General features: G+C 50.6%; 1 protein-coding gene across 3 annotated transcripts in view; it reads right to left on the bottom strand.

Annotated features, from left to right (window-relative positions):
• Nucleotides 1–12,531, bottom strand: part of LOC115183969 (1-phosphatidylinositol 4,5-bisphosphate phosphodiesterase delta-1) — a 117,803-nt gene extending 105,272 nt beyond the window's left edge. For 2 of the 3 annotated variants that reach the window (XM_029744952.1, XM_029744955.1), the window contains exon 1: nt 11,828–12,078. In XM_029744952.1, coding sequence (XP_029600812.1) covers nt 11,828–11,858 — 31 coding nt within the window. In that variant the 5' untranslated portion in view covers nt 11,859–12,078. Of the gene's footprint in view, nt 1–11,827; nt 12,079–12,498 lie in introns of those variants that run through there. The other variant, XM_029744953.1, reaches the window with a different exon arrangement.
• Between the last annotated feature and the right edge of the window lie 1,025 nt (nt 12,532–13,556).

Genomic DNA, 13,556 nt, shown 5'->3' with positions numbered 1-13,556 from the left:
CGCACTAGTACCCGTATGTAAATCAGGAAGCCAAATTAATGTCTCTTTCATCAATGCTATTTCGTTCCCAACGTTCACCAAAAAGAGCCATTCAAAAAGAGCCGTTAGTTAGTGAACGACCCATCACTACTTGCTACCACTCAGGGCTCAAAATTGCGACCAAAACACTCCCATTTGCGACCCTTTGTCACATCCTGACCATAGTAAATTGTTATTTTCTATGGTAGAGTAGGTCAGGGCGTGACAGGGGTGTTTTCTAGTTTAGTTTTTCTATGTTGTTATGTTCTAGTTTTTAATTTCTATGTTGGGTTGTTCTAGTTTTGTATTTCTATGTTGGGCTGTGTTTGGGAGGATCTCCAATTAGAGGCAGCTGGTCATCGTTGTCTCTAATTGGATGTCATATTTAAGTTGGTGTTTGTCCCACCTGGGTTTGTGTGAGATTATCTTTGAGTCAGTGTATGTTTCACCTCTGCGTCACGGTTTGTTGTTTTTGTTATTCAGTTATTTTTATGTATTGCATAGTTTCACAGTGTAAATAAAATGTGGAACGACACACATGCTGCACTTTGGTCCGCTTCTCCTTCCTTCGACAACCGTGACAGAATCTCCCACCACCAAAGGACCAAGCAGTGTGATCAGCAGGACAAATGGACTTGGGAGGAGATATTTGATGGGAAAGGACCCTGGAGGCAGGCTGGGGAGTATCGCCGTCCTAAAGAGGAAATCGAGGCAGCAAGAGCGGAGCGGCGATACTACGAGGCACTATACCAACCACGAGGCAAGTGCGAGAGGCAGCCCCCACATTTTTTTGGGGGGGCACACGGGGAGATTGGCAGAGTCAGGTTGGAGACCTGAGCCAACTCCCCGTGCTTACCGTGGGGAGCGAGTGAAGAAGCAAGCACCGTGTTATGCGGTGATGCGCACTGGCACAGTCCGGTGCGATCTGTGCCCGCGCCCCACATTTGCCGAGCTAGGTTGAGCATTCAGCCAGGAAGGGTGGTGCCAGCTCAGCGCTCCTGGTCTCCAGTTCGCCTTCTCGGTCCAGGATATCCTGCGCCGGCGCTGCGCACTGTGTCGCCAGTGCGTATTCACAGCCCAGTTCTTCCTGTGCCAGCTCCCCGCGTTTGCCGGGCGAAAGTAAGCATCCAGCCAGCACGGGTTGTGCCAGCTATACGCTCGAGACCTACGGTACGCCTCCACGGCCCAGTATATCCTGTGCCTGCCCCACGTACCCGGCTTCCAGTGAGTCTATCCAGCCTGGTACGCCCTGTGCCTGCTCCTCGCACTTGCCCTGAGGTGCGTGTTACCAGTCTGGCGCCACCTGTGCCAGCCCTATGCCTCAGGCCTCCAGTGCGCCTGCCCAGTTGGGGGGTCCTGTTCCTGCTCCCCACACTCGCCCTGAGGTGCGTGTTACTAGTCTGGCGCCACCTATGCCAGATCCACGCATCAGGCCTCTGGCGACAGTTCCCAGTCCAGAGCTTCCGTCGACAGTTCCCAGTCCAGAGCTTCCGTCGACAGTTCCCAGTCCAGAGCTTCCGGCGACAGTTCCCAGTCCAGAGCTTCCGGGAACAGTTCCCTGTCCAGAGCTTCCGGCGATGTTCTACAGTCCGGAACCTCCTGAGACGGCCTGCAGTCCGGAACCTCCTGAGACGACCCGCAGTCCGGAGTCTTCAGCACGGTCCGCAGTCCGGAGTCTGCAGCGACGGTCCGCAGCCCGGAGTCTGCAGCGACGGTCCGCAGCCCGGAGTCTGCAGCGACGGTCCGCAGCCCGGAGTCTGTGGCGACGGTCCGCAGCCCGGAATCTTCGGCGGCGGTCCACAGCCCGGAATCTTCGGCGGCGGTCCGCAGCCCGGAGTCTTCGGCGGCGGTCCGCAGCCCGGAACCTCCGGCGGCGGCCTGCAGCACAGAGCCTCCGGCGATGATCTACGGTCCGGTTCCTCCCACGACAATCCACGGTCCGGTGGCACAAAAGCGGAGGGATCAGTGTGCGGAGTGCGAACCGGAGCCGCCACCATGGGTAGATGCCCATCCGGACCATCCCCTATAGGTTCAGGTTTGCGGCCGGGGGTCCACACCTTTGGGGGGGGGGGGGTACTGTCACGCCCTGACCTGAGAGAGACGGTTTATTTCTCTATTTTGTTACGTCAGGGTGTGGGGTGGGCAGTCTGTGTTATATTTCTATGTTTTTCTTTGATTGGCCTAGTATGGTTTCCAATCAGAGGCAGCTGTCTATCGTTGTCTCTGATTGGGAATCATACTTAGGCAGCCCTTTTTCCCTCCTTCAGTGTGGGATCTTGTTTTTGTACAGCTCAGTATAGCCTGCAGAACGTGACGCTCGTTTTCCGTTGTTTGTTATTTTGATTTAGTGTTCTGAGTTAAAATACATTTTGAACATGAGCACTCACCACGCTGCACCTTGGTTTCCTCACTACGACGTTCGTCACAGTATGGTGATTGTACAAAATCAGTAACACCCTTTTGAGAATTTTCCCCTCCAAACAATCAGTGCAAATATGATATTGTCAAGTTAAAATGTAATTATTTGTGTATGGAGAGTAGGTCATTATAGTCTGTAGACTACCTGCTATGGAGGGTAGGTCATTATAGGCTGTAGACTACCTGCTATGGAGGGTAGGTCATATAGGCTGTAGACTACATGGTATGGAGGGTAGGTCATTATAGGCTGTAGGATACCTGCTATGGAGGGTAGGTTATTATAGGCTGTAGGATACCTGCTATGGAGGGTAGGTCATTATAGGCTGGCTGTAGACTACCTGCTCTGGAGGGTAGGTCATTATAGGCTGTAGACTACCTGCTATGGAGGGTAGGTCATTATAGGCTGGCTGTAGACTACCTGCTATGGAGGGTAGGTCATTATAGGCTGTAGACTACCTGCTATGGAGGGTAGGTCATTATAGGCTGTAGACTACCTGCTATGGAGGGTAGGTCATTGTAGGCTACCTGCTATGGAGGGTAGGTCATTATAGACTGTAGGCTACCTGCTATGGAGGGTAGGTTATTATAGGCTGTAGGATACCTGCTATGGAGGGTAGGTCATTATAGGCTGTAGACTACCTGCTATGGGGGGTAGGTCATTATAGGCTGGCTGTAGGATACCTGCTATGGAGGGTAGGTCATTATAGGCTGTAGACTACCTGCTATGGAGGGTAGGTCATTATAGGCTGGCTGTAGGATACCTGCTATGGAGGGTAGGTCATTATAGGCTGTAGACTACCTGCTATGGAGGGTAGGTCATTATAGGCTGGCTGTAGACTACCTGCTATGGAGGGTAGGTCATTATAGGCTGTCGGATACCTGCTATGGAGGGTAGGTCATTATAGGCTGTAGACTACCTGCTATGGAGGGTAGGTCTTTATAGGCTGTAGACTACCTGCTATGGAGGGTAGGTCATTATAGGCTGGCAGTAGACTACCTGCTATGGATGGTAGGTTATTATAGGCTGTAGACTACCTGCTATGGAGGGTAGGTCATAATAGGCTGAAGACTACCTGCTATGGAGGGTAGGTTATTATAGGCTGTAGACTACCTGCTATGGAGGGTAGGTCATAATAGGCTGAAGACTACCTGCTATGGAGGGTAGGTTATTATAGGCTGTAGACTACCTGCTATGGAGGGTAGGTCATAATAGGCTGAAGACTACCTGCTATGGAGGGTAGGTCATTATAGGCTGTAAGATACCTGCTATGGAGGACTACTATTATAAACACAATCCTAACCTCTACCATTATAAACACAATCCTAACCTCTACCATTGTAAAGATGACCTGATCAGTGTATATGGGACAGATTTCCCATTGTTTTTCCTTTACTTTTAGCAGTGGATAGTTTCTGTTCCTGTCTTTAAGCTGACTACTCCGTTTCCAGTGAGACATGGCATGGCAAAACTGACTCTTTATCCATCCACTATACAAACCTCTAACCAATATAAACACCAACTAATAACAGCCAATCGGTCAGTCAGCCAGTCGGTCAGTCAGTCAGTCAGCCAATCGGTCAGTCAGCCAGTCGGTCAGTCATCTAGTCAGCCAGTCGTTTAGTCGGTCAGTCAGTCAGCCAATCGGTCAGTCAGCCAGTCGGTCAGTCAGTCAGTCAGCCAATCGGTCAGTCAGCCAGTTGGTCAGTCAGCCAGTCAGCCAATCGGTCAGTCAGCCAGTCGGTCAGTCAGCCAGTCGGTCAGTCAGTCAGTCAGCCAGTCGTTTAGTCGGTCAGTCAGCCAGTCGGTCAGTCAGCCAGTCGGTCAGTCAGTCAGTCAGCCAATCGGTCAGTCAGCCAGTCCGTCAGTCAGCCAGTCGGTCAGTCAGTCAGTCAGCCAATCGGTCAGTCAGCCAGTCGGTCAGTCATCCAGTCAGCCAGTCGGTCAGTCATCCAGTCAGCCAGTCGGTCAGTCAGCCAGTCGGTCAGTCAGCCAGTCGGTCAGTCAGCCAGTCGGTCAGTCAGTCAGCCAGTCGGTCAGTCATCCAGTCATCCAGTCAGCCAGTCGGTCAGTCATCCAGTCAGCCAGTCGGTCAGTCAGCTAGTCGATCAGTCATCCAGTCAGTCAGTCAGTCATCTGGTCAGCCAGTCATTTAGTCGGTCAGTCAGTCAGCCAATCGGTCAGTCAGCCAGTCGGTCAGTCAGTCAGTCAGCCAATCGGTCAGTCAGACAGTCGGTCAGTCATCTAGTCAGCCAGTCGTTTAGTCGTTCAGTCAGTCAGCCAATCGGTCAGTCAGCCAGTTGGTCAGTCAGCCAGTCAGCCAATCGGTCAGTCAGCCAGTCGGTCAGTCAGCCAGTCGGTCAGTCAGTCAGTCAGCCAGTCGTTTAGTCGGTCAGTCAGCCAGTCGGTCAGTCAGCCAGTCGGTCAGCCAGTCGGTCAGTCAGCCAGTCGGTCAGTCAGTCAGTCAGCCAATCGGTCAGTCAGCCAATCGGTCAGTCAGCCAGTCGGTCAGTCATCCAGTCAGCCAGTCGGTCAGTCAGTCAGTCAGCCAATCGGTCAGTCAGCCAGTCGGTCAGTCAGCCAGTCGGTCAGTCATCCAGTCAACCAGTCGGTCAGTCATCCAGTCATCCAGTCAGCCAGTCGGTCAGTCATCCAGTCAGCCAGTCGGTCAGTCAGCCAGTCGATCAGTCATCCAGTCGGTCAGTCAGTCATCTGGTCAGCCAATCGTTTAGTCGGTCAGTCAGTCAGCCAATCGGTCAGTCAGCCAGTCGGTCAGTCAGTCAGTCAGCCAATCGGTCAGTCAGCCAGTCGGTCAGTCAGCCAGTCGGTCAGTCAGTCATCTGGTCAGCCAATCGTTTAGTCGGTCAGTCAGTCAGCCAATCGGTCAGTCAGCCAGTCAGTCAGTCAGCCAATCGGTCAGTCAGCCAGTCGGTCAGTCAGCCAGTCGGTCAGTCAGTCAGTCAGCCAATCGGTCAGTCAGCCAGTCGGTCAGTCATCCAGTCAGCCAGTCGGTCAGTCAGTCAGTCAGCCAATCGGTCAGTCAGCCAGTCGGTCAGTCATCCAGTCAGCCAGTCGGTCAGTCAGTCAGTCAGTCAGCCAATCGGTCAGTCAGACAGTCGGTCAGTCAGCCAGTCGGTCAGTCAGCCAGTCGGTCAGTCGGTCAGTCGGTCAGTCGGTCAGTCGGTCAGTCGGTCAGTCAGCCAGTCGGTCAGTCAGTCAGTCAGTCAGCCAGTCGTTTAGTCAGTCAGTCAGTCAGTCAGCCAGTCAGTCAGTCAGCCAGTCGGTCAGTCAGCCAGTCAGTCAGCCAATGGGTCAGTCAGCCAGTCGGTCAGTCAGCCAGTCGGTCAGTCATCCAGTCAGCCAGTCGGTCAGTCAGTCAGTCAGCCAATCGGTCAGTCAGCCAGTCGGTCAGTCAGCCAGTCGGTCAGTCATCCAGTCAGTCAGTCAGCCAGTCGGTCAGTCATCCAGTCAGCCAGTCGGTCAGTCAGCCAGTCGGTCAGTCATCCAGTCGGTCAGTCAGTCATCTGGTCAGCCAGTCGTTTAGTCGGTCAGTCAGTCAGCCAATCGGTCAGTCAGCCAGTCGGTCAGCCAATCGGTCAGTCAGCCAGTCGGTCAGTCAGTCAGTCGGCCAGTCGGTCAGTCAGTCAGTCAGCCAGTCGTTTAGTCGGTCAGTCAGTCAGTCAGCCAATCGGTCAGTCAGCCAGTCGGTCAGTCAGCCAGTCGGTCAGTCAGTCAGTCAGCCAGTCGGTCAGTCAGTCAGCCAATCGGTCAGTCAGCCAGTCGGTCAGTCATCCAGTCAGCCAGTTGGTCAGTCAGCCAGTCGGTCAGTCATCCAGTCGGTCAGTCAGTCAGTCAGCCAGTCGGTCAGTCATCCAGTCAACCAATCGGTCAGTCAGCCAGTCGGTCAGTCAGCCAGTCGGTCAGTCAGCCAATCGGTCAGTCAGCCAGTCGGTCAGTCATCCAGACAGCCAGTTGTTTAGTCGGTCAGTCAGTCAGTCAGCCAATCGGTCAGTCAGCCAGTCGGTCAGTCAGTCAGTCAGTCAGTCAGTCAGCCAGTTGTTTAGTCGGTCAGTCAGTCAGTCAGTCAGTCAGCCAGTCAGTCAGTCAGTCAGTCAGTCAGCCAATCGGTCAGTCAGCCAGTCGGTCAGTCATCCAGTCAGCCAGTCGGTCGGTCAGTCAGTCAGTCAGCCAATCGGTCAGTCAGCCAGTTGGTCAGTCAGCCAGTCGGTCAGTCAGCCAGTCGGTCAGTCAGTCAGTCAGCCAGTCGGTCAGTCGGTCAGTCAGTCAGCCAGTCGGTCAGTCATCCAGTCAGCCAGTCGGTCGGTCAGTCAGTCAGTCAGCCAATCGGTCAGTCAGCCAGTCGGTCAGTCATCCAGTCGGTCAGTCAGTCAGTCAGCCAGTCGGTCAGTCATCCAGTCGGTCAGTCAGTCAGCCAGTCGGTCAGTCATCCAGTCAGCCAATCGGTCAGTCAGCCAGTCGGTCAGTCAGCAAGTCGGTCAGTCAGTCAGTCAGTCAGTCAGCCAGTCAGCCAATCGGTCAGTCAGCTAGTCGGTCAGTCAGTCAGCCAATCGGTCAGTCAGCCAGTCAGCCAATCATCCAGTCAGCCAGTCGTTTAGTCGGTCAGCCAGTCAGTCATGTTTGGGTGTAATGAAACATTCCAGTATTTTTAATTAAAGCAGTATTTCCATCTGCAGTAGTAACGGTTGGGCTAGTCTGGAGCTGAACAGCCCTCATTTAAAGGGGCAATCTACAATTTTACATCCGTTCTAGGCCTATAAATAAAAAAACATGTACCAATTGATTCCTGAAAAATATAACTTATAAATGCCTCATGAGCTTAGTTCAACTGTCACACTCCATGAAAACCCAAAATATAAGCTTGTTTTACTCCAATGTTTGTAAAACAAAGTACATGTAAACAAACACTGTACAGCCTCAAAACATGTTTAAAAAGATCATGTTAATATCATGGATGGTCAATCCTTGCATCCATAGCTTTGTCTATGTATTTGAGAGTGATTACATTTCTCCAGCCCCATCCCTCAGCTTTTTACACGCTTTGTTATTGTTTCAATTGCTGATTGCCGCTTTATTGTAAATAATGTAAACAAGGCACCTTTTACACACAGCCCAACCTGAACACAGCCCAACATAAACACAGCCCAGCGTGAACACAGCCCAAGATGAACACAGCTCAACATGAACACAAAAAATAAAAAAGAGAAATTCAGAAAAGATAGAAAAACCTGTGAGTAACAGCAACATGAAGAACCCTTAGATGTAAACCAGTGTTGTTCTCAGAGTTGATCTGTTGGCTGTTTCTATATGAACCACAGGATGAGCAGCAGCAGCACTGCAGAGATGTGTTTTCCTGACTAGTGTTGGAGGGAAAATAAAGCATTCCACATTCTAACCCAAACGCCAAACCAGATGTAGATGTTACTGTGAAACGTTGAAAAGTTTTACGTCCTAGTGCTTTGTGCCAGACAGAGTTTGCAAAGTGCTCCCTTGATGATTAAACAGCTCCATAACAATCACATATTGCATTCTGGGAGCTCAACAGCCACACCACAGTCGTCTAAACATTGTTTACAACAGTTACAGTACAAAGACACCCTATAGGCATATTGTAACTGGGACTGAGAGGACATTCAACCTTTATTCAAGATTTAGATAAGCAGGGCTCCCATGCAAAAGACACATGGTCTCAATGGGACTTCCTGTGTAAATAAAGACACATGGTCTCAATGGGACTTCCTGTGTAAATAAAGACACATGGTCTCAATGGGACTTCCTGTGTAAATAAAGACACATGGTCTCAATGGGACTTCCTGTGTAAATAAAGACACATGGTCTCAATGGGACTTCCTGTGTAAATAAAGACACATGGGCTCAATGGGACTTCCTGTGTAAATAAAGACACATGGCCTCAATGGGACTTCCTGTGTAAATAAAGACACATGGGCTCAATGGGACTTCCTGTGTAAATAAAGACACATGGTCTCAATGGGACTTCCTGTGTAAATAAAGACACATGGTCTCAATGGGACTTCCTGTGTAAATAAAGACACATGGGCTCAATGGGACTTCCTGTGTAAATAAAGACACATGGCCTCAATGGGACTTCCTGTGTAAATAAAGACACATGGGCTCAATGGGACTTCCTGTGTAAATAAAGACACATGGGCTCAATGGGACTTCCTGTGTAAATAAAGACACATGGTCTCAATGGGACTTCCTGTGTAAATAAAGACACATGGTCTCAATGGGACTTCCTGTGTAAATAAAGACACATGGGCTCAATGGGACTTCCTGTGTAAATAAAGACACATGGGCTCAATGGGACTTCCTGTGTAAATAAAGACACATGGTCTCAATGGGACTTCCTGTGTAAATAAAGACACATGGTCTCAATGGGACTTCCTGTGTAAATAAAGACACATGGGCTCAATGGGACTTCCTGTGTAAATAAAGACACATGGGCTCAATGGGACTTCCTGTGTAAATAAAGACACATGGTCTCAATGGGACTTCCTGTGTAAATAAAGCCACGTGGTCTCAATGGGACTTCATGTGGTCCTGTGTGGCTCAGTTGGTAGAGCATGGTGCTTGCAACATCATGGTTATGGGTTCAATTCCCACAGGGGACTGGTAAGAGAATGTGTGCACTCACTACTGTAGTGGTTCTGGGTAAGTGGGTCTACTAAATGACTCACTACTGTAAGTGGAACTGAATAAGAACATCTGCAAAATTACTCACTACTGTAAGTGGATCTGCTAAATGACTCACCACTGTAGTCTGCTAATTGCCTCCCTATTATAAGTGTTTCTGGATCAGAGAGTCTGCTAAATGACTCAAATGTAAATAAACCCCTACTGTTTGTTTGTTTATTCTATGTACTGTATGTTTATGTCTTCCACGTGACTGATCCATCCAACCTGACAGAGCTTGAGAGGATCTGCAGAGAAGAATGGGAGAAACTCCCCAAATACAGGTGTGCCAAGCTTGTAGGGTCATACCCAAGAAGACTTGAGGCTGTAATCGCTGCCAAAGGTGCTTCAACAAAGTACTGAGTAAAGGGGCTGCCTCTCTCTATCTGCTCCCTGGTTGGCTGCCTCTCTCTACCTGCTCCCTGGTTGGCTGCCTCTCTCTACCTGCTCCCTGGTTGGCTGCCTCTCTCTACCTTCTCCTTGGTTGGCTGCCTCTCTCTACCTGCTCCCTGGTTGGCTGCCTCTCTCTACCTTCTCCCTGGTTGGCTGCCTCTCTCTACCTGCTCCTTGGTTGGCTGCCTCTCTCTACCTGCTCCCTGGTTGGCTGCCTCTCTCTATCTGCTCCCTGGTTGGCTGCCTCTCTCTACCTGCTCCCTGGTTGGCTGCCTCTCTCTACCTGCTCCCTGGTTGGCTGCCTCTCTCTACCTGCTCCCTGGTTGGCTGCCTCTCTCTACCTGCTCCCTGGTTGGCTGCCTCTTTCTACCTGCTCCCTGGTTGGCTGCCTCTCTCTGCCTGCTCCCTGGTTGGCTGCCTCTTTCTACCTGCTCCCTGGTTGGCTGCCCCTCTCTACCTGCTCCCTGGTTGGCTGCCTCTCTCTACCTGCTCCCTGGTTGGCTGCCTCTTTCTACCTGCTCCCTGGTTGGCTGCTTCTCTCTACCTTCTCCCTGGTTGGCTGCCTCTCTCTGCCTGCTCCCTGGTTGGCTGCCTCTCTCTACCTGCTCCCTGGTTGGCTGCCTCTCTCTATCTGCTCCCTGGTTGGCTGCCTCTCTCTACCTGCTCCCTGGTTGGCTGCCTCTCTCTACCTGCTCCCTGGTTGGCTGCCTCTCTCTACCTGCTCCCTGGTTGGCTGCCTCTCTCTACCTGCTCCCTGGTTGGCTGCCTCTTTCTACCTGCTCCCTGGTTGGCTGCCTCTCTCTGCCTGCTCCCTGGTTGGCTGCCTCTTTCTACCTGCTCCCTGGTTGGCTGCCCCTCTCTACCTGCTCCCTGGTTGGCTGCCTCTCTCTACCTGCTCCCTGGTTGGCTGCCTCTCTCTACCTGCTCCCTGGTTGGCTGCTTCTCTCTACCTTCTCCCTGGTTGGCTGCCTCTCTCTGCCTGCTCCCTGGTTGGCTGCCTCTCTCTATCTGCTCCCTGGTTGGCTGCCTCTCTCTGCCTACTCCCTGGTTGGCTGCCTCTCTCTACCTGCTCCTTGGTTGGCTGCCTCTCTCTACCTGCTCCCTGGTTGGCTGCCTCTCTCTATCTGCTCCCTGGTTGGCTGCCTCTCTCTACCTGCTCCCTGGTTGGCTGCCTCTCTCTACCTGCTCCCTGGTTGGCTGCCTCTCTCTACTTGCTCCCTGGTTGGCTGCCTCTCTCTACCTGCTCCCTGGTTGGCTGCCTCTTTCTACCTGCTCCCTGGTTGGCTGCCTCTCTCTGCCTGCTCCCTGGTTGGCTGCCTCTTTCTACCTGCTCCCTGGTTGGCTGCCCCTCTCTACCTGCTCCCTGGTTGGCTGCCTCTCTCTACCTGCTCCCTGGTTGGCTGCCTCTTTCTACCTGCTCCCTGGTTGGCTGCTTCTCTCTACCTTCTCCCTGGTTGGCTGCCTCTCTCTGCCTGCTCCCTGGTTGGCTGCCTCTCTCTACCTGCTCCCTGGTTGGCTGCCTCTCTCTATCTGCTCCCTGGTTGGCTGCCTCTCTCTACCTGCTCCCTGGTTGGCTGTCTCTCTCTGCCTGCCTCCACACATAATAACATCTGATCTGGCTGCACACAAACATGTTGTTGCTCATCAATAAACCACATTGTTAATTCCAAAGGTAAAGCATTTATTCTACTTATTCTTCCTAGGTCAATAACGACCATGACTTTGTCCTTGGTTTAACATCTGCCCTATACAAGACGCAGGACAACAATCTCAGTCAGTCAGCCCTGTATAGGACGCAGGACAACAATCTCAGTCAGTCAGCCCTGTATAGGACGCAGGACAACAATCTCAGTCAGTCAGCCCTATACAAGCTGCAGGACAACAATCTCAGTCAGTCAGCCCTATACAAGCTGCAGGACAACAATCTCAGTCAGTCAGCCCTGTATAGAACGCAGGACAACAATCTCAGTCAGTCGGCCCTGTATAGGACGCAGGACAACAATCTCAGTCAGTCAGCCCTGTATAGGACGCAGGACAACAATCTCAGTCAGTCAGCCCTGTATAGGACGCAGGACAACAATCTCAGTCAGTCAGCCCTGTATAGGACGCAGGACAACAATCTCAGACAAACAAATCACATTCCACTCAAGCATAACTGGTCACAACGCCCATTAAGGAATGGAATCAACCGGATGTTACAGTGGTTCGGGTAGCAGAGCATAAAAAAGAAGGTTCTGTAAATATGAACAGATATCACACAATAGTCCATATATCTGCAGCTCAACCTACCATGGTTTCCCGCTTTGCCGTTTGATTCCATTCGGATTCGATAAGATCAGTCCCAAATTGCTGCGCGTAAAATCACTCCACAGGTCAGAAATGACGCGCACGTACAAATCCAAGGGTCTCTATGGATAAATGCGAATAGCAAAGCGGCGATAGAAAGCGTTGGGCACTTTAGGCTGCCGATTAGATCCAGACAGACAGTGCGCAAAGTAGCCGGTAGCCTACAGCATAACGAGTACGAAGTATGCGCCCTGCCCTTCAGCCCAACCAGCCCACACCCTCCGCACCGCCACACCGGTCGGACGGGTGATCGTATTGCAGCCTGGGTTAGCCTACACCTCTACATGGAATTCCTGACGCAGGGGAAATTCTGATTTGTTTTCCAATACATATTTCTACTGCTGTGTGTCTTTGTGTTTCCTTGCACTGGAACAAGACACAAGGCTAAATGAATCACAGTTATGCCATGGAGACAAAGGACTGTCCTTACTCAAGGGACAGTCCTATCCGGGATCCTTGGGACGTCCTTACTCTAATCCCTAACCATAACTTTTATTTTACCATAATCTTAATCTTTACTTTAACAATTTTAAATGTCAGCTTCAATGGCATAGGGACATCCCAAGGACCCAGAATAGCAAGGACCCGTCATTACCCACCGTCTCTGACTTTACCTGAAGCCAGTAGCTACCTTGACTCTGCTGGACCAATCCTTGAGTGGAAAGTGAAATGGAAGCACTACAAATAAATGTCATGTCAATTCGTAGTAAAGCTAATAATAATAATAAATAAATAAATCACCAAAAATCATACTTTTGCTATCATTTATGTAACGAATGACCTCTACTGGTGTAATTTGGAACTGAAGACTAGATTGTGTTCCATGTCTTAACAATAATGCCAGGGAGGAATCAAGTCCCAGGTGTCCTTTGCCAGTTCATAGTAACAGTGCTTTACAATAAGTTGGTCTCCACAATAATGCCAGGGAGGAATCAAGTCCCAGGTGTTCTTTGTCAGTTCATGGTAACAGTGCTTTACAATGAGTTGGTCTTCAAATCAAAGTTTATTTGTCACGTGTGCCGAATACAACAGGTGTAGGTAGACCTTACAGTGAAATGCTTACTTACAGGCTCTAACCAATAGTGCAAAACAGGTATTAGGTGAACAATAGGTAGGTAAAGAAATAAAACAACAGTAAAAAGACAGGCTATATACAGTAGAGAGGCTATATACAGTAGAGAGGCTATATACAGTAGAGAGGCTATATACAGTAGAGAGGCTATATACAGTAGAGAGGATATATACAGTAGAGAGGCTATATACAGTAGCGAGGCTATATACAGTAGAGAGGCTATATACAGTAGAGGCTATATACAGTAGAGGCTATATACAGTAGAGAGGCTATATACAGTAGAGAGGCTATAAAAGTAGCGAGGCTACATACAGACACCAGTTAGTCAGGCTGATTGAGGTAGTATGTACATGTAGATATAGTTAAAGTGACTATGCATATATGATAAACAGAGAATAGCAGTAGCGTAAAAAGAGGGGTTGGGGGGCACACAATGCAAATAGTCCAGGTAGCCAGGGAGAAATGCCAGGGAGGAATGCCAGGGAGGAATGCCAGGGAGGAATGCCAGGGAGGAATGCCAGGGAGGAATGCCAGGGAGTAATGCCAGGGAGAAATGCCAGGGAGAAATGCCAGGGAGAAATGCCAGGGAGGAATGCCAGG

Source organism: Salmo trutta, unplaced genomic scaffold (assembly GCF_901001165.1).
Source record: "Salmo trutta unplaced genomic scaffold, fSalTru1.1, whole genome shotgun sequence".
Taxonomy (NCBI): Eukaryota; Metazoa; Chordata; class Actinopteri; order Salmoniformes; family Salmonidae; genus Salmo; species Salmo trutta.
Note: the sequence above shows the minus strand (reverse complement) of the source record. Positions and strands in the feature narration are given on the sequence as shown.